At 53.5% G+C, this 20,315-nt stretch overlaps 2 protein-coding genes across 7 annotated transcripts in view; both read right to left on the bottom strand.

Moving 5' to 3' along the window:
- Positions 1 to 1,716: 1,716 nt before the first annotated feature.
- On the bottom strand, positions 1,717 to 9,671 carry SF3A3 (splicing factor 3a subunit 3). Its single transcript, XM_075773873.1, has 17 exons — positions 9,431 to 9,671; positions 9,242 to 9,289; positions 8,999 to 9,051; positions 8,422 to 8,527; positions 7,876 to 7,948; positions 7,384 to 7,475; positions 6,867 to 6,949; positions 6,349 to 6,487; positions 5,932 to 6,000; positions 5,513 to 5,580; positions 5,054 to 5,161; positions 4,662 to 4,731; positions 3,809 to 3,973; positions 3,584 to 3,694; positions 3,046 to 3,136; positions 2,590 to 2,645; positions 1,717 to 2,001 (listed from the first exon to the last, which is right to left on the bottom strand). Exons 1-17 carry the CDS (start codon positions 9,524 to 9,526, stop codon positions 1,924 to 1,926), a joined length of 1,506 nt encoding a protein of 501 aa, XP_075629988.1. The 5' UTR covers positions 9,527 to 9,671; the 3' UTR covers positions 1,717 to 1,923.
- A 6,750-nt stretch (positions 9,672 to 16,421) lies between these two features.
- The window catches only part of FHL3 (four and a half LIM domains 3), a 29,719-nt gene continuing 25,825 nt past the window's right edge, over positions 16,422 to 20,315 (bottom strand). For all 6 annotated transcript variants that reach the window (XM_075773938.1, XM_075773939.1, XM_075773940.1 and 3 more), the window contains 3 exons: positions 20,017 to 20,186; positions 19,656 to 19,842; positions 16,422 to 18,386 (listed from right to left, as the gene is read on the bottom strand). In XM_075773938.1, the coding sequence (XP_075630053.1) occupies positions 18,235 to 18,386; positions 19,656 to 19,842; positions 20,017 to 20,186 (509 nt within the window). In that variant the 3' untranslated portion in view covers positions 16,422 to 18,234. The remainder of the gene's footprint in view (positions 18,387 to 19,655; positions 19,843 to 20,016; positions 20,187 to 20,315) is intronic.

Genomic DNA, 20,315 nt, shown 5'->3' with positions numbered 1-20,315 from the left:
GCAGGAAGGCAAGGTAGTTTTGGATGACACCTGGGACCATGCAGCAGTTTGCTGATGCTGTTGCAAATGAGGACGTGACCCACCGGCAGCAGCACCCATCGCGGGATGGCCCAAGGCCACCAGCCCTCAGAGCAGCAAGAGAGACTCTCCCTAGCAGTTCTTGTTGTGGACGGACAGAAGTCTAGGGTGAAAAATGCCCATTTCCAGACATGCCTACGCAACGAGCCCTCAGGATCTGCCAAACAGCGAAACACGGGCCTATTAGTTCTGGCACACAACTCGTGTGGAACGTAAACAGGAACATTTACAGCTAAAGTAGCTTTCCCTAGCGAGAGGTGGAAATGCTCTGGATTATAGAGCCATTGCACTGCCAACACTCAAATATTTCTGGTTAATTCAAAATAAACAGTCACATCCTTCCCACCTGTCCCTCTCTGCATGCATCTCCCCTCCCTGCCAGCCCACAGCGCAGCCCCCAGCCCAGGACGGTGGCATACCCGTCCCTTTCACACAGGAATTCCCACCTGCCTGGCCAGGGCATCACGGCCACTCGCCCCCACGGTTTGGGAAATTCTACCTGCTTCGGTGCCTCCCATGACACCCAGCTCTCCGTTGCCAGAATCTCTCTGCTTTCGTTCAAAATCTTTATCTGTTTAGCTAAGGCAACGGCAGAGATGTGACTCCAAACAGGCTCCATGACCAAGTTCTCCAAGGAGAACTAGAACACTCCTTCTCCAGAAATCTTGTGATTTAGGCCCATTTAGCATTCCCCGAGGACCTGGAACGACTGAAGCTTGCGCAGAGACTGCGGCTGTTCATTCAGAGCGAAGGAGGCCACGCGGGCTGGCGTGTCTCCCATCTCCCCAACCAGGGCAGCCACCACCCAGGCCAGGTCCGCACGACCTTACCGAGCAGGGTGCCACTGCACCAGCTCCAGGGCGAACACCCACCAGGCACGGCCTCACGCCCCGGGGCAGGGAAAGGAAAGAGCCCACAGCATTGACTCACCCTGCCCGCCTGCTCCCTGGAAGCCTGCAGCCGCTGCTGGCGGTGGAGTGCCTCCGAGCACCCACAGCAGCTGCGGTACCTGCCGCACAGGCTCGCACCCCGGTGCCAGCAACCGGCCCCAGCCCTGCCAACCACCGGCTGCGCAAACCATCACCCGGGGGAAGCGTTTGTTACCTGCTGCTCCACGGCACCTGGCAGATGCAAAGGGCCCCGCACAGCGACACAAACGGGTTTTTGTGAGGCGTCACGCAAACTGACGCTATACCAGACTGAAACCCCACCCGAGGGGCTGGAGGGGCACAGGGACAGCCGCAGTGGTGGCGACACTACCGCAGACTGCCCACAAAGCCCAACCTAAATCAAGCTCGATTGTTAATTCCCTGAAAAAATCCCAGTGGACAAAGCTCCACAGGGAGACAGACCTGAGGTAAAAGCAGCAACGCAAGCCAAATAACTTTGTTTTGCAAAGGAGCCCAAAGAAAACCATGTGCTTACAGTAAGATATAGTATAGGACTGTTACTTGCCAGCATGCAACGTTCACGTGCACTTTACAGAACACCAACCCTCATCATAAAAATTTCCATCAGAACGGGAATAAGAGAGAAGCAATTGTTTCTGACAACTCAAACTGTGTAAAAAACATTTTAAAAATATTGTAATCAAATCTCTTCCTTCCAGCACACAAAAGGAGACAAGTCTCTCAGCACTTCCTAAATTAAAATTGGTTTATTTTTCTTTTAATATAAAATGTCACAAGTCTGCTTTTCACAAGGGGATTACTAGAAAGTGATTCTATAAAGTATCCTTGAAATCTATATTCATGCACATAGAAAATCCAGAAACTGAGGAAGAGTCACAGCTACCGACACTGCTCCATTTGCTTTTCAGACGTGAAATCCTTCACTTAGGAAAAGCTACAGCAGCCCTTGACGTTTCAAGTCTTCATAGGTCTTTTTATTCACCACGTTCCCACTGGAATCCTCATATTCCTCCTGGAATGGAACGAACAGTTCAGAAACACCCGGACACAGCCTGACTCGGGCTGTACTACAGCATTTGGATTTTGGCTCCGGCAGCACCCACTGAGTACAATTATCCTGCCAAGAACCTCCCTACGGAAGGTTTGCGGTGGATCTACCGGCAGGCTCCGGGGGAAGAGCTTACTCAGAGTCAGAATAATTACAAGCTGTACTACAGACTGTATTTCCCACAGTTGCCCTGCACAGTGCTGAAAAGTGGTTTGAAACAGCAGTTTAAGAAAAGGCACTAGTGTAAGTGAACATGCTGTTCACCAGTTTTTCTTCTCATGAAACCAAGATGACACTGGTACTGTAAAGCAGCGTATTCAAAGATTCTCAAAGGGCTGAGTCTGTCCTACCAGAGCTACTTTCCAACACAGCCCCAGAAGTGCTTTTCGTATACCACCACTCACAGGAGCTATGCAACCAGCAGCATAGGTTCCTGCTAATCGCTCTAGCATGCAGGGGACTCTCTTAGAAATTCTTTTGACAAAGCCAGGTAACTGGGGGTTCCCATGAACACAGGACTAGAGACATCCAAATGCCTCCAGAACATCTCACCTCTGTATCAGGCTGCCACCTCTCTGAAGCCTTCTGTTGTTTCAGCTTTGCCCACACTGTAAATACAAAGTCAAACAGGATCTGATGCCATTTCCCTTGAGATACTAATTTTTAATCTAGTAAAATATACACATGAACTTTTAAAACACTGTCACTTCAGCAGTCTAGGAATGTATCTAATAACCATTACAAATGTATCATTCCCCAGTACCATTTACTGTAAGGCAGAAGAACTAAAGCAAACAAGGCTTTAAAGTGATCATCCAGGATGGGACACAAGAGACAAAAGGTCCAAAAAACAATACTTCAGAGATACAGCTCCAGATATAATAATGGCTTGTTTGGGAAATCAAGGCTTTACCCATCTGGTTTCTTTTAGGCAAGAATTAATTTTTGGCAAGAGCTAATACGAGCGTTCTTATGCCACATGTTCCCTGTTCCGTCATCACTACTTACATGAGACTGCATCCTCAATCTGTGTGACATTGGCAAAATGCGCAGTGTTGGGAATGCCCAGGCATCTCATCCCGTGAGCGTGTCGCCACTCCTGGGGACAAGAGGTGAGAGGTCAGCCTACAAGAGGGAATGCCCCTCCATACACAATGCCGAAGACTAAAAGACTTACTAACTCTGGACAGGGTGAAACAAATACCATCAAAATACAAATCTACCGGTCCTAAAAACCTCTCGAAAATATTTTTTCTGTATTTTAGACAGTAGCAATGAAGTGGCAGTCAACAGGCACTCTGCAGCAATCAGACCTGGATACTGGAATTGTTCAGACAAGAAGGGACTGTACAGAAGTTTGCAGAAGACATCTTAGTGTGCCCTACATAATTTACAGTTCCAATAGCACGGCCCCGCAGCATCAGCCCAGACCCACATTTTGGAAGTGGAAGAAGTGCCGTACAGGCACTGCAGTGATTTACCAGTTCCTTGTTATTAAGATGATCTGAACATAGTACTGACGATGTTGTACCAAAACATTACTTACTGCAAAGTGACGCTGAAAAGCTTTGGGCCCTCGGTAGGTGTAGTTACCACAAATCTCACAATTGTAGTTGATGTTTAAGCCATGTAATTTATATAACCAGTATGGGATTGGCTGACAAGCGAAGAGAAACAAAAATTAGGCCAAATGGCAAGGCAGGTTCAAACAGAAGAGCAGTGTGGAGTCAGCAACATCTCCCACTTTTCCAGACCCGACAATCTCAGTTACCTTGCCATCCCACCCAAGAGGCAGATTTTTAGGATTATAAATTATTTCATTTTCTTCATCTTCACTCTCACTCTCACTGATCTGCTCTTCCTCCTCCTCCTCCCTCTCTTCCCCGGTCCGTGCTTGCTTACGCTGCACATTCTCGTGAGTGAGGTGTCTCTGTTCCTAGAGTGTGAGAAAAGAGAAGGAATTGTTCGCACAACACAACAGCAACAAAGGGCAAACTCATGCAGTGTGAAACTCTTCCTCAGTGTACAGAGGCGAATGGAAAACCAGTACAAGACGGAACTTTCATTTTACGTAGCCCAACAACTTAAGTTTTTAGTATAACATTTCCTACTTCCGAAGAATGAAAAACTTGTACTACCATTAGCACTTCCAAGATGACAAGCTAACAGCAACAGCTACCCTACTAACAGCAATCAGCCCAAATTGAAGCAAGGATTTAAGGCAAGCATCAAGGCAGAACGAGTAAAGATTTGCAATACGCTGTGACTTAGGCATAAAATAGAAATTATCTACATTGATGTGGTGCCTAAAAGAAGAAAAAAAAGAAAAAAAAAAGACAGGACAGGCTTCCCCAAGCGAACATGTAGCTTCTGTAGCTGGGTCTGTTCACAAAAGCCTGCCAAATAATTAGCTAATAGAAATATAAATGTAATCCATCATATTCTACTTACTGACAGAAAAAGCTATCTGCTAACATGCACTTTATAACACTACAACTCTGGGCATGACAATAACTCTTCTGGGCATGCTGTCTGTAAAAGCACCAGGTAAAGATGTGGATAACTTCCAGTCACTATTTGACAGCTCTGAAATAAAAAGCTCAAAGACAAAATAAAATCCTTACCCCAAGAACTTCCACATACTCATAAATCTGAGCTTCCAGGAACGCAAGATCTTTATTTCTTTCGGTGTCTCTGGAAATAGATAAAGAAACTTTATGAAGTCCATGCCAGAGCTGCAAACACCGTGTGTACGCTGAACTTCTAAGACACATTTGACTTGTACACAGCAAGAAAACAGAAACAAGTACCAAACAGCTTGTGTAAACTAAACTGCACACAAGCCATTCAGCTCTGGTATCTTCCATTTGGTTCAGGACTATTTGGTCCAACATGAAAAGCTTCCAATACTCCAAGAATCTCTCTGTCACGGCTATAAGAGAGCGATGCCTATAGAATACTTCTCATCCAAGTGAAGAGAACATCATCAACCTGAGAGTGGCCTTTAGGAACTCACCTCTTGCTTCCTTTTGTCTTTGGATTCTTAGCAAACAAGGAAGGATCAAGTGCTTCTAGGGATTTGCCTTTGGTGCTAAAAAGTCTCTGAGCACGCTCTTCCAGCGTCCTATGGAGAAGCAGGGAAGAGACGAGTCCAAACTACAGCTTTACATTTATTCGAGAACTATTTGAATTCATGCAACAAAAGTCTAAATTTAGCTTTTAAGAGATCATGAGATTTCCTATTATCTTTGTCTTCATTCCTTAAGCCAAACTCTTCTATACAAGAGACTTCTGTACAGGACGCTTTACAAAACAGTAGATCGCAGTATCCCCTGATTGGTTCTCAATCTTTTGTCTTTCAAACATCAAAGTAATTCTTGTACAATACAGATGACAAAACAAGGATCCCATGAAGGAATGCAAGACAGGAAGGCCTCAAAAATTGAAAAGGAACTATAAGAAGACTGCACCTTACCCGCCACATTTTAGTCCCAGGGCCAGTAAAGCTGACTTTAATCTGTCCAGTCCCAGGGAGGCCAATTCCTGTTCAGTTAAACAACAATGAGAGAGAGGCTATTAAAAAAAAATATACAATATGGATGTATGTTCATTTTAACTCATTAAAAAAAAAAAAAAGCCCAAACAACAAACAGCATTCAAGGACAGACTGGCAAGGGTGCACTGAAAAATGAGGAATATGACAAATGTAACCAAATCTTTCAAGTTACATCCCCCTAATGGGAGAAATTAAGTCATCAGCATAACCGAAGCTTTATTCAGAGAGCACAGAGCCAGAAGTGAAAGCACAGCAAGTAAAATTATGAAAAGACACAAAATGGCTAAGCTTCCACCTGCTCAAAATTTAGCACTAAGTGCCAAGCACTGAAAACATACCTCCCAAGAGGAAAATGCTGAGAGATCCAGGTGGGCTCCAGCATGAGTGAGTGCGCTGCTGGTCTCTTTCTGCCAAGAAAAAAAACACATGCAAGATCTTTGTGAAATCCTACAACACTTCATGCAATGTAATATTCTAACCTCAAGGAAAGTAGTTTATTTCAGAGAAAAATTCTCTCACTAAACTGAGCAATGGAAGAATTAAAAAAAAACCAAAATAAGCAAAGCTTTAAAAAAGTTCGTTTCAAACTGGTTACGTTGGTTTTCAAATTCAAGTTTGTATTAAATTGCATCTTTGCGATACACAACTACGCCTCTTGCTATTAGGCTTAACCTCAGTGATGACTTTACACGAGTCATTCACAGAAAATCTCTAACAAATACAGAAGCATTCACATGGGCTTAACGCCTGCTCACCGGCCAGCCAGGGAATGTTCCATTTTCCCACTTCTTCTCAAATTCTGTCTGAATTTTCCCAAAAAGTTCATTCTGGTCCAGTAAGGGTTTCACTCGATCTGTGTAATCCTGTAGGTACTCAAGAAGCATTTCAAGGTACCTGGCAGAGTAATCACGAGCACAGGTAATTCAGTATCAACCCTCCACCATATTTCTCTAATCATGTCTTTGGAAAGTAATTATCCTCTAGTACTCCAAAGGGATGACATCAAGATCGTGACAGTTTCCAACACACAATTTCTAGATGCAGCAGTTACAAGGACAAAGTAAGGTCCTTCCGCAGAGCGGAATGTGACTTTCCACAGTTTTGCTGTGCTGCATGTTTTCTCAGGGCTCAGACACACCACTGAGTTACTATAGCTCAGTGACCAATTTACACAAGTCTGACTGTTAACTGTATTCTTAGAATTTGCTTTTTAAGTGTACAGCTGCTTTCTCATCAAGTGTCATAAAAGAAGCAAGTAGGCAAAAAGGCTCACCTCTTATATTCAGCGTTTTTTCTCTCCTTGGGAATATCAAAGAGCTGGTCAAACGTGGACAAGTAAGTGATATAATCCAATTTCTAAGAACAAAAAAGTTCGAGTCAGGCTTTATACACACACAGCCAAATTAACATCCAGTTTCCAGACCAGAAGAAAAGCACTAGCTCATGCCATTATTCTGGAGTGCGAGGCCCCAGGTTCTCTGTGTGCTAACACATTGCCTTAGACACCTGTCAGTACCTGGTAGCAGAAAACAGAGGCTTTTTACAAGGCCATCATTACATTAGTGATAGAGAGATATTAACTGAAGAGAACAAAAGAGGAGAGTCATGAAGCAGCATTTAGAATTCAGATGCTGTCAAGCTGTATGTGCAAACTGACTTTGAAATAGCTATTTGGAAATAAACTTATTTATGTAGGAAAAAAAACCACACAACAAATAACCACAAACCAACCAAAGAAACTTCCCTCAGCCTTAAGCACCGAAGCTGCCCAGACACATCCAGCCACTTACCTCTGACGATTTTAGATTAATGTACTTGAGATAACAATCATGCAGATCTAAGTATCGTCCATACCCTTCCTCATCTGTGAACTCCACCAGATCTGTAGGAAAGATCATGAAAAGCTTTACTATGAGCTTAATCTCCCCTACTTATTATACACATGCTTTAGAACTGGAAAAGGATTAACTGTGGACTAATTTGTGCTTAAAGAAGATGTTTACAATGCAACTGGGACACTCATTGATCAGACATCTGACTGCTGCTCTGTGTAAACAACAGAACACTCCTCAAGAGGAGCACTGCTACTGTGGAATCTTCCAGGCGGGTTGCAGTTCAGAAGAATTTAAATGACAAAAGAAAAATTTTCAGAAGTTATTTAGTAAAAGGGAGGTGGAATTCTGAAACATGCAAGACAGATCAAACAACTCATTAAATAACGCCTCTCGAGCAACCACCATGCTTTCACTTAAACTGGCCTCAGAGAAAAACTACAAACTTACTTTGAGCTTCTTCACTCGGGTTGTCTCTGGCCTTCAACAGTTCCTCAAACTCCACTGACATCGGAACACAGATCTTCAAGAACAGACGGAAGTTACAGAAGAAATGATTACTTCAACTAATGTCCCAGAATAATTAATATAAAATCACAGTAGGTTGCAAACAATAAAACTGCTAACTGAAGAGGTATAAAAAGCATTTTTTCACCATTACTTTTGCATAAAAGAAGTCTGACTTTAGCCAGCATGAGAAAGGTGAGACCAAGCGCCAGCTCAGCAGCAGAACGTTCCTGAGCTAACGCAAGCAAGCAGAGAACGCGGTTAGCATCTTGCATCTTCTCCTAGTTTACCACTCTCACAGGAGCTTACATACTGCCTCTGAAGCCCTGCCTAACCTTGAACATTGTCTTTTCTCAAGTGACATTTTAATGTACTTAATACTGGCATATTAAGGCAATTAAACCGGGGGGAAGAAAAGTCCGTTTATTGCAGCGATGAGGTCCAACAGACAACAAATCACCTATCCTTATGAAGCACATAACTATTTACCTCATTTGGGTGCTTCCGGTGAAATTCCTTAATTTGTTTCAGTCTGTTGTAGAATTCTGCAAATTCATTTGGTCCTGAAATGGCACTGAGTTCTTCCTTCCGTAAGCTATGAGTTCAACGAAAAGGATAGATTACAAGTGGAAAAGCAAACACGTTGACACAATCTTTTTCCAGGTCTAGCGCTGTATTTCGATCGCACAAAGCTCCAGTAAGATTGACTGCAAATCCTCTGGAAACCACAGTCTCACAATTACGGTTTGAGGCTCTGGGCCACGTCTCCCACTGAACGGGCTGCAGTCTCCACTTACAAACCTTCAAGGCAACTCACAGCCTCCCCCCATGACTTACACCAAGAAAATAACAAAACATGTATATCCAGCATGTACACATCCAGTGTGCACTGTGAGTCCCACTCTACCAGGTTTAGTCTTCAAAACTTGACTCCTGGTCTCACATACCAGCATTACTCCTCGTACATTTACACCTGACTTAACCTCCAAGTTCTTCATCCGCAAAACACGTCCAGCAGCCGCTCAGGTACACACACACTTCACGAGGTGTCTGCACAAGCACTTACCCGTCCTTGTCGTCATACAAGTCTCTCAGGTTCCCGCTCACTTCCATGTACCTCTAGAACACAGGAGAAAGCCCCGAAGGCCACACAGGACGTTACCCGGGACAAGCCCCGCTCATTCCCGGGCGCTCCGGCGGCACCAGGCAGAGGCCTGGCCCGCCCCGCGCTGCTGCTCCTGGGGCCGCCGGCAGAGCCCACCCCAGGCCTGCCGGAGCCGCCGCCCGCCCCCGGTCCCAGCGCACTCACGTCCTGCATGGCCCGCGTCCGGTGGTCCGAGTTGATCTGGTCGCGGAGCTGCGGGGGAGAGGCGCTGGGTGGGCGCGGGCCCGCGCCGCGGCCGGCCGGCCGGCCGGCCGGCCGGCCGGCCGGCCGCCTCCCTCCCTCCCTCCCTCCCTCCCTCCCTCCCTCCCTCCCTCCCCTCGGCCCCCGACGCACCGTGGACTTTTTGGTGAGCATCTCCTTCACCATCACGTCCATGAGCCGCTCCCGCTCCTCATGGTAACGCCGCTGCTGCTCCAGGATGGTCTCCATCCTCCCGCGCCCGACCGGAAATGCCCGCTCTCCCCTTCCGGTCCCGCCTGCGCCCCGCCGGAAGGTTCCGGCCCGGCCTGTGTCCCGCGGGAAGGCTCCGGGCCTGCCCGCGCCCGGCGCGGAGGTTCCGGCCCGGCGCGGAGGTTCCGGCCCGGTGGCGGCGCTCGGCCGCGGACGCTGGCGGGGCGGGGAGGGGCGGAGCGGGGCGGGGGTCAGCCCCGGTGCGGCGGGGAGAGGGGCCAGGTCCGGCGCCGGGCTGCCAGGGTCGGGCCGCAGCGCACGGCCAGCAGCGGCGCGGCCTCGGCCGTCTCGGGGCCGCCGGCAGGAGGCAGCCCCGGCCCGGAGCCACCTCAGGCCCACGGGTCCCCGTCCCCCCGGGCGGCACCGGGCCGGTTCCTCTCGGTTCCTCCGGGCACCCTCACGACGAGCCCCGGGCCGTCAGCGCCCGGCCCGGGCCCGGCTCGGCCCCCGCCCCCGATGCTGCAGGCCCGGCGCGGGGTCCCTGCCAGGGCGGCTGCTGGGCGAAACCCCCCGGAGCAGGAGGCAAAGCCGGCCCGGTGCCGCGGGAGCTGCGGGGGTGCGGGGCGGTGAGCGGGGCGGCTGGTGGGCCGCGGCGGTGACAGCTGCCACCTCTGCAGAGGGGCCTGAGGCCTGCGGAGAACTGGTCACGGCCCCGGCCCTTCCTCTGCAGATGGGGAGCTGGGGAAGGGAGTTCAGCCGTCAGCGTCGGCTCCTTCACACAAGTAACCTGCGCAGCCGCTTTGGGCGCAGCGATGAGGCACGGCAAGGCTGCTAACCTGACAGTACACCCAAAGGAACAGCTTGCTGTTTTCTGTCCCATCTACCCGCTCAAGAAAGCAGCAGCAAGGACTGACTGAGGCCAGCAGGAGAGGGGTTTTAGCATCCAGAGCCGCTGCTGGAGGAAATCACAGGCCCCAAGACCACAGGCAGGGTCAGCAGAGGGAGAAGCAGAGCTTGGGCCAAAGCCCACGTCAGAGGAGGCCTGAGGAGCTGGAGTCCCCTTGGAGCAGGTCCCTGGCATTTCCGTGGTCTCAGCTCCCCAGTGCCTCAGCTGCGAGTGGCTATCTAGTCGTTCTGTTGACAGGGAGAGGCAGATCATTGCGCAAGTGCCAGCTAAGCAACAACAAAACCGAAGGTGCCGACAGCATGACCTGGACAGAATCTGGGCACTGGAGCCCACAGAGTGGCTTGCAAAGCTCCACGGCACCCCTTTTTCCACCATTTCTACCAATGCTGTTATTAACAGGCTCGACGTCCTGCTCTGGCACAGACCTGGCAGCACACCGTGTACCCCTCGCTGCTGGGGCCACGGGGACGTGCTGGCCAGGACCCCAGAGCCCATCTGGGTGGGTGTGCGTGGGCCATGCCTCCGCTCCACCGCCGAGCACGGCTCCATGGGATGGTGGCTGGGGGAGAGAGTGTCTTGCCAAGAGCTTGTGTGTGTCATCCGGGAGCAGGGGACCGGTGACAGACATGGCAGCAGTGGCCCACCTCACCTCCCGGGTACCCCTGCACTCCAGCCCGGGGCCAGGCCCTGGAGCTGCCCTCTCTGCAGGACAGGACGCGAGTCAGACAGTGGAGAGCAAAAAGGGGCTGGAGAGGGAACCCCAGCAAGGGGCAGGCAGACCCCCGTGGCCAGGAGCAGGGCTGGGTCCCCGTGCATGGGGCTGGCTGCATGCACAAGGCCCTCTGCAAACGGCTTTCAGCGGAGGAGAGGGTTGCTGCTGCGGCCACTGCTTATGGTTCCTAGTCCAGTAAATCTGAGTGAAGGAAGGTGTCATGTTGTGTGAGGCCAGTAGCTTAAACTGTACTCCAATAGTTAGAAGTCACCAAGAAAATGCTGCTTTATGCAGAGCTGCTGGGCTCCGTGCTGTCCGGGCTGCGCAGAATCAGTGTGGGCGTGCAGCAGTCAGTGCTGGGAGAGAAGGGAAAGCCTCGTGCCCAGGAGAGCTGCGATGCTGCAGAGCCCTGCCTGCCTGCCAGCAGTCCTGCCTGTCCCTCCGTGGCAGCGGCTGGACCCCGGCACGGCAGCAGCCCAACGCAGCCCCGCTGGGCACGGCGCCCGGGGGGTTCTGCAGGCGGGAGCCCTCCCGGTGGCTGCCGTCCCAGCCCTGCAGGCCTGCCCGCGGCGCTCCCCAGCGCTGACCATATTTGGTGGCACAAACTGCCCCGAGATGCTGGCGTTGGATTTGGGATCGGGACTGACCCCAGCCTTGGAGGCACAATGACCTTTCTCAAGGAGCAACAGCGAAGTGGAGGAGGCAAAGTTAAAAGCAGGAGACACTTGTGAAACCGTTCTCATCTCAGCAGGCAGCAGCCTCGGGGCAGTGTCGAGGGGTGGGAAGGGGCTGGGCTGGTGTCAGAAGGTGGGAGAGAGGGGAAAGCTAAATAGATACCCCAAAGTCCTGTTCCACACACTGCTGGCACGGCTGCTTTCCGTAGTATTACGTGTGCACAAACGCAGCTGTGTGCACTCTGAAACAGCCTTGGCATCTCGGAAACTCAGCACAGCGCTCAGCCCGGTGTGTGCCTGAAGTCCTCCTAACCACGGACAACTGCTCCAAAACTCGCTCGTCCTCCCCACGCAAGCGCGAGGGGAGCACACGACACCCCCTCCCACCGCCGCACAGCAACTCCACCCCGCACAGCGCCCTTCAGCCACGCACCCACATGCTGCCCTCTGCACGCACGTGCTCTTCCTCTCTGCCACGGCATTGCTGCAGAACGTGCAACAAGGACAGAGGAAACAGGAAGAAGTACTTGAAAATGTCATGGCTTTAATTACCCTTATCAAAATTATGGTGAGCTTGCTTAAGTAAACATTCACCCTGCACGTTCCAGGACCCATCTGGAAGCAGAAGGCAGCCTGCATGCAGCATCGGGGCCCCGGGACGGCAGGCCTGCCTCTTGGGAGCACTGCTCCTCAGGGCTTGCCCGGAGCCTGGCGGGCAGCACGGGTGTCCAGCCCACGGAGCACTGGGTGCGGAGAGCCCGGGCAGAGGCGTGCCGTGACCCTGAGCTACCTGCAAGCCTGCCTCCACCTTGTCCCCCTGTGAAAGGTCTGGAGCCCCAGGAAGCGGGACGGACGGGGTCTTGCAGCACGGTCGCTTACCCCAGACGCAGTCGTTACCCATAGCACGTGGCTTGTGAAATCGCCTCCTGCAGCTGGGCTCGAGGTGAGGGCTGAGGGAGCGCCCAGGCTCGGCACCGCCGGGTGTCCCTGTCACCTGTGCTCATCACGGCCGCCCAGGCAGAGCTCCTGGCCCCAGGGCCGGCACTGTGCACCCGCCCCGGTACGAGCCCCTGCGGCCGGGGCAGAAAACCCTCCCCGTCCCACGCAGGTGGGATGCCAGCAGCCGGCAGAGTTGAGAGGCTCCAGCAGCGTTACGTGGTCATGAATCAGAGTCCAAACTGGAACAGGCCTGAAAGAAAGAGACATGTAGGATGGATCTGGTGTGCAGCCCTCGCTCTGTCCCTCACGGGTTAGAGCTGCTCCCCGTGGTACCCGGGAAGTGCAGACTTTTGTTGCCTGACAGGTTTTCAACAGCGTGACTGGCGGAAGTCCTCCCGCAGAAACCGTGGCTGCAACCTTCCACTTTCACTTGGATTTTAATTGCTTTCTTCAGATCCACCCTAAATGCCAAGAAGGGACCATGCCAGTGCTTTGCCCCCACTTTGCCAAATGCAAAGCTGTAATTAAATTTTAACTTACAAATAAATTATTCATATTGTTCTACCATGCCTGATAAATTACTTCAAGCCAAAAGCAACAACAAAAAAATTTGGCTTAATTATGGCAGACAAATACAATCCTGCCCTGGGAACAGCCAATTCACTGAGGAGAGAGCAATGCCGAAGGTAAGAATATTGTCTTTAATTACTTTCTTGCACAACAGGGTGCCCCCAAAGTACGTCATTTCTTCCTTATGAATGCCTATCTAAAAATAAAAACAGAGATAAGATTCTGAACTTAGTGTTCTTCCATTTCCCTTTGCGTGAAACTTCATCCCTGGAAAGGGAAGGAGTTGAAATCTAGCAACGTCCCATCCAGCCACATGGCCTCTTTATTTTGGGCTGCTGGCATGAGGAGGGTTGAGGTGGGACAAGACCAGCCCCCGCCTGGCCTCCCTGCTCCTCACCCCACGAATGGCCAGCGTACCTGGGAGAAGGTTTGCTCCGGTGGGAGATGGCTGCTCCGGGAGGTGCCGTTCTGTCCCAGGGCAGCAGCGCAGCCCCTGCAGCCCCTCGGTGCCATGTGCCGCAGCAGCAGCAGCAGCCTTTGTGCCTCGGGACAGACCAGGGAGGGACCTCGCACAGTTTTCCCGGAAGGAGAGGTGGTATGACAGGGACAAACCTACTTGAGCTGAGCTCCTGCTCCTTCCTCACCTCCTTGGGACTTTCGCTAGGCGCTGCCCTGGCAGGGTGGGGACAAAGAGACAATAAAAAGATGTCTGGCTATAACCACATCCCACCTCCTAACACTAGAGACAAAGGAGAGCTCTTCACCCTTTAACACCAGCTCTCCCACCAGCCCTGGGACCTGCAGCGATTGCCCTGGAGACCTGCCCGTTACCACTGTGGGGCCAAGCCCAAGCCTCCAGCCTCACCCAGCACCATCACAACCTCCTGACCGGTCACCTGGAGGGACGCAAGAGCAGCCAAGGCAGGTCCATGCTTGGTTTGGAGGGCTCAGACAAGGCATTACCAGCTCAGTAATCTGACCCACTGTCTGAACCCGTGTGCAGCTACAGCTGGAAAAGGGGCAAACGCCAGCAGGCAGCTGAAATTAGCCCTTCCCTCCTGCCCAACCGCAGGCAGGAGCAGGCAGAGCTCACTCTCCAGCTGTGCAGCTCCCATCAGCTCTGGGACACCGGCACACGTCACCGCTGCGCAGACTGTACCCGATGCACCAGCGCCTCAGCTCTTCTCTGGGGGAAACTCTGGCTGGAAAGAGAACAAACCCCTGGGAAGCAAAACTGCTGCCCGCAGCGAGCCTGAGCCAGGAGCAGCCATGTCCGTCTCCAGGGGAGGAAGCACACGGCCGGCACGTGCCCAGCACGGGCACCGCTGCGCAGCCAGCAGTGAGCAGCCATCGTCACCGCTGAGCTGGGCTGCTGCTGGTGCCCTAGCCCGTGACACAAGGCTGCTTCCAGGCACCAAGAGGCACCACGTCCCTGTCTGTGTACCCATCCCCATCCCTACCCAAGCCCTGCCGCTGCACCAGCCAGCCCATGGCAGGGCCCTGCTCTCACTCCGGCCCTCGCCCTGGCCCAGGGCAAGCAGCCCTTTTGGGACACCTCGCTGGGGCTGGGGCTGGGGCAGGCAGCGGCTCGGCCCTGTCTCTGCCCGTCCAGGCTGCAAAGGCCGTGCCTGGTCCCGTGCCGAGCTCCCAGCCTCCAGGCTGAGGCACCGGCGGGCAGCGCAGGGAAACGCAGCTCGGGCACATTTGGGGCTTTCCACACCCCCGGTGCCACCCTGGGCTCCCAGCGAGTTTCCCTGCTCCCATTCCACCCCGCACGGCAGCCCCACCCCTGCCCTCCCCTCTGCACTGTTCGCCTGGGCTTAATAATATTTTCATGACTGTTTTAGACCCGCACTCTGGGAGTCTCGGGGGATGTTTGTGCATGACATCACCCTCTCCCTCCCGTAAATCAGGCACTGGGCTGTGCATAGCCATGACCCATTCATGACAGGGATAAAATCCAGATGTTCCAGCGCTACGTGCAGCTGGGTCATTTCCTTTTTTGGCTAAAAACGTGAGGCTCTTGAGGCTGACTGAAAGAGGAGCCCGGGGGCCCTTTGTACAGAAACCTTTTGTGGTTAATCCCTGGAAACAGCGCTGCAGAAACAAGGGTTTGTGGTGCTGCTGCTGGAGGACAGGCTCAGCTGGAAACCTCCCCGGGCTGGAGCTGCTCGCTCACCCTCTGAGGCCGAGCAGCGGCAAAACCAGAGCCCGGCACAGGTCACAGGGCAGCAACAACGACAAAAATCTTACTTGAAAAACCCCGTTAGCTGCCAGAGCAGGAGCCTTCGAAGGAGCCAGGAATGCGCACGCACAGAGCCAGTGCCGTGGTCCCACACGGCCCCGTGGGCTGTGCCGCCGGAGCAGCGCCCACAGGAGCCAAGCCACCGTGCAGGGGGAACGGAGCGGGGTGCTGGGGGCCAGGGCAGGCAAGCCTAGAGGAAGTCATGGCAGCTGTTAGTAAATGTAAAGGAATCTGTGGAAAATAGTTTCAGATGTTAGGGGAATAAATGGCTCCTCGGCTGATAAAAGTGAGTAATGAGCGTGCACTGCTTCAGGGAAGGCTGCCAGAAAGAAACCACTGTTACCCCGACTAGAGACCACAGCAACTTCCCCACCAAACCTCCTCCCGAAAGCCTACACGTGTGGACTGGGGACTATATATCGCAGGGGGAAGGAAGCTTGTCTGCACAGCGGGATGCGATTCGGTATCGCAGTGATCCAGACCAGCTCCCGTGGCAGTGCAGCATCCTGGCTGCTGCTGAGCCGACCCAACAGCCAGCCCGGAGGCATCGCTGCCCGTGCAGCGCTGGCACTGGCTGAGTCCTGCTCGGTCCCGTCCTGCAGAACAGCCTGCCCGGGCAGACAGCAGGCACAGACAGACAGGCAGCCCCGGCACCAGGAACCCGCTGCAGCCCCGCAGCAGGAAGGAGCTGCTGTTCCTCTGCCATGACCCACGGGACTGGTACAGCTGATGCTGGGCGTGTGGTTTGAGGAGGGGGAGGCACGAGTGCCGCGGGGTCCCCAGTATAGGGCTAGGGGCGAGGACAAGGCTGAGCACAGAGCCACAACACTGATTCAGACAGTGCTCTGCCCTGTGCCTGCTGTTCGAGAAACACAGGAGAGCAAGTGTCACTAAAACGGTTTATTATATAAAGCCGTAGGAAATACACAGGAGGCCGAGGTTTAGGATACTTCCTTCTAGAGACTGCTCCAAGCTCCTCAGAATAGCAAACACACAAACTCTGATTTGCCTGCATCAAAGCTTTCAAACGAGGGTTCAACAAGGATACAGGGTGAATAACACTTCAACATGCATAACATTTTCTGTTCCTAAGTGAAGCCTGGGGGGGGGGCTAGCCCCTTCATCCTGCAGTTGGTTACAAAATGACAGATATTCATGACAAAAGAGTACAAAAGAAAAACAAGAAGATGCTTTCAGAAAAGCACGTGGCTGTCTAAGCAGGAAAGCAGGGTCAGCGTAAGTGCCCCAGCAAGACAGAAGCAAGAAGGATGTAGAGACAAAGCAGGCATGAGCATCCCACTCCAGAGGGGCTTTAGCGAGGCCCAGGGCCAGCTCAGCCATCGGCAAAGACGGCTCAAGCCCTTGCATGAGTCGGGGATGGCTCAAGATGTCCTATTTTGCACAGTTAGGGCCAACACAGGGACTCGGGAGATGCAAAGCCTCTCCTCAGGGCAGCCCGAGTGCCACCTTTGCTTTGCTTCTCGTTTCGGACACAGCAAAGGGTGAGCGTGGCCGGGGGCAGCCACCGCTCTCTGCCTGCCGTGGGGGGACACTCGGCCCTGGCAGGAGCAGGTTGTGGACACCCCGACTGCCCCCTCGGCTGATGTCTGTGCTGGAGCCCTGCACTCCCGCAGATCCTCCCCTCCAGCGCTCCCAGCAGACACGGACCCTCCTCGAATTAACGAAGGGTCTTCGATGTTACCTGTGCTGCTGGCGGCTGGGCTCGGCAAGGCAGTCTCCGTCCCGTGGTTCCCCATGAGAGGGATGGAGCAGGAATAAAGCCCTTGGTGCTCTCAGCCTTCAGCACACCCTTCTCCGGGGCTCAGCCAGGCGCTTCTCAGGGGGGACCACCAGCGGGGCCAGTACCCACCAGCTCCAGCTCAGATACCGCAGAGGCAGCTGCGGGAGATCACGGCACAGATGGATGGGAATGGGGCAGGGAGGTGGTGGGGGCCCCGTACCTGCGAGCGATTTGAGCTCCTCATCCACATCTGAGTGAAAGCACCTCCACGGAGGGGTGCAGAGCAATGGGTCTGGCCTGCAAACGGTGAGGTGGCTACAGAAATCTGGAGGTGGATCCCATCTGGCAGGACACGTGCTCTTCGTCTGGCCACGCTCCAGCCTGGTGTCCACGAACCTCCCAAAAAGGGCAGAGCATGCCCTTCATGCCCAGATCGCCACAGGCCAGCCACACATATGGAAAAGGCTGTGCTGCAAAGCCATCCGCCACGCAGGCCAGCACGGCCAAGCCGCATGGACCAGGAGCTGCTGCCTTATATCACACAGAGCAAGGGAAGCACATGGGGAAAAGAGAAGTCAGCACTGTGCCGGGGGAGCAAATACATGCTGCCAGCGTGCAGATCCAGCAGCCCAACGCTGAAGCTGCTGCTGCCCTTTGCTCAGCTGGGGCCCTGGGCTCTGCTCGTGCCTGATCAGACAGGAAACAAAAGGATAGAGTAAATAATGGGGGGTCCTGAAGCTCCTTTTTCAACTTTATTTAGCTTTGACTCTGCACAGAGCCATAGCATAGCGTACTCTAGCCTTCAGGGAGGGGCACAGGAACCTCCTGAACACACCGTGGTTCGGGGTCAGCCCCCATCTCCTGTGCCTTGTGCCCTGCCCCTGAGATGCTGTTGGGGTATCTGGCACAAAGACCCTGAAGAATAGAGAAAGCCCCTGCCCCACGGTGTCCTCGGAGGCTCATAGGTCGCTGCTGCAGTCGCGGCACAGGATCTCATCGTTGTCAGGGATGAAGCCTTTCCCGACCAGCGAGGTGTTGCAGCGGGCGCAGTTAAAGCAATTGTGGTGCCAGTGACGGTCCTCAAAGGAGACATATTTACCACCACCAAAGCCTGCGGGAGGGACAGAGTGCAGCGTCAGAACCCCTGGGGAAACTGGGACGAGCTTCCCACATAGACCGAGTCTTGACCTGTTCATCTCTGAGTCAGGTCTTCACACGCAGTGCCGCACTGTGGCACCCAAACACCCCGCAGTATCGCAAACATCTGAAATACCAATCTCCACTCTTGGGGGGAGGAGGGGGGGACGGGGAGAGGACAAAAATGATTTCACACCAGATTTTGCAGGATTCAGATCTCCAGGCCAGAATCACCATTTTCTCCCCAGAGAGGAGCAGGGAGCGGAGCTGCAGCATCCCAGTGAATGAGGGGGCTGTCAGGAGCTCCCAGCAGCACTCCCTGGAGCAGCTCCTTCCAAGGATGGTGCTACTGAAAGCCTGGGAAGAGCCCTCCTGCCACCAGCCTAGCCCCGTGCTCCTGCGGAGGCTCTGCGGGCAGCTTCCTTCCTCTGCCGGCAGTGTCTGGACATGTGGGCTGTGACCCCCTTCTCCCCGGGACAGCAACACACTGATAAGGACCAGACGGGAAGTGGGGTGCCTGGGAGCTGCCCTGTCCGCAGCCAGAGTCATCCTCTGAGTCACCAGCTGATTCATGGCTTTGCCTGCCTTCCCAGGAGCAACAGACACGAGTGGCAAAGGGAAACATCAGGTGGGGGAGGACGGGGAGGAGGCCAGACCTTCTCGGGGGTTTCTGCAGAAGAGGACTCCCTGCTTCCCCTTAGGCAGGCAGAACAGGTCCACGCTCCCCTGCAGCAGTTGCTGCTCCAGCTACGGCTGGAAGTCTCTGGCTTTCCCTGTCCGTGAGCAATCCTTCCACAGGACATGGCAACCAGCCTCAAACCAGCCAAGCTAGAGACACAAGGTCATGCTGTGAGAGGTCATTTTGGGAGCCTTTGCCCCTAGGCAGAGGGAATTCCTCCCAAGGGGCACAGTTCACCACTTTGAAAGATGCAGGTGAAGGGACAGAAGCAGCCCTAGGACCGCTGCAACAAAGAGATACTCTCTCATGGGGTTCCTCAGAGAGTGGCTGCCATTGTTTCTGTGGGGGACGTGTCTGAGGGCACCTTGCACTCCCTAACATTTGTCCCTGGGAGGCCTGAAGTGCCTGGAGACACCTGAGCAAGCCTGCATGGCGCAGACGTGTATGAGCATCACACGAGCCTGGGTCACACGTGCACTCGAGAGGGCAGCTTCACCCAGAGAAGTCAGTGAATGTCTGGAAACCAGAGCAGGCAGGAACCGTAACCAGGGCCGTTCTGCTCACCTGTGATGGGCTTTGTGCAGGCGCTGCACTTCTTGGCATAGAGGTTCCCAAAGCACTTGATGCAGTATGGGTTGTCATCCTGGGAGGTGAACTGCTGCCCAGCCAGGGGGGTCTTGCAGCCTGTGCAGACGAAACACTCCTTGTGCCACGGCTCATCCCGGTAAGTCACTCCTCCCTTGGTCAGGGTCTGCAGAAGACAGCGCACACTGGTGACACACGGGCAAACGGGCCGCAGGGCACAACCAGTGGCTAGCCAGGGTGCTTGCGCCTGAGCCCTTCTCTGGTGGGGCTCAGACAGGAGTGGGGAACATGTCCCTGGATCAGAGAACTCGGGGGCTTTGGGCTGTCAGGCCAGACATACCTTTTTGCAACGAGTGCAGCGAGGAGCGAACTTGCTCTCATAACAGGGGACACAGTAATAATCCTTGTTGTCTGGGATGAAGGATCGTGACCCGATGGGCTGCTGGCAGCTGCTGCATATGAAGCAATGCTCATGCCAGGTTTGTCCGTTGTACTCCAGCTTACGGGATCCTGCAGAGAGAGCCGTTCACAGCGTGACAGGAGGGAGCAGCACATGCACACACAGGGTACACTGGAGGCTGCGCAGGATAAGCTGCGGTCCTGCACACCCGGCTCTGTGCCTGCCCTCCCATGGCAGCA

The sequence above is a fragment of the Balearica regulorum genome, chromosome 22 (genome assembly GCF_011004875.1).
Source record: "Balearica regulorum gibbericeps isolate bBalReg1 chromosome 22, bBalReg1.pri, whole genome shotgun sequence".
In the NCBI taxonomy this organism is placed as follows: Eukaryota; Metazoa; Chordata; class Aves; order Gruiformes; family Gruidae; genus Balearica; species Balearica regulorum.
This window is presented reverse-complemented; position numbering and strand designations above follow the sequence as displayed.

Coding starts and splice junctions, on each gene's coding strand:
- SF3A3 (XM_075773873.1), bottom strand. CDS start 9,526: ATGGAGACCATCCTGGAGCAGCAGCGGCGTTACCATGAGGAGCGGGAG. Junction 5,581..5,931: donor CAGCATTTTCCTCTTGGGAG/GTATGTTTTCAG, acceptor TTAACTGAACAG/GAATTGGCCTCCCTGGGACT. Junction 4,732..5,053: donor AAGACAAAAGGAAGCAAGAG/GTGAGTTCCTAA, acceptor ATCTATTTCCAG/AGACACCGAAAGAAATAAAG.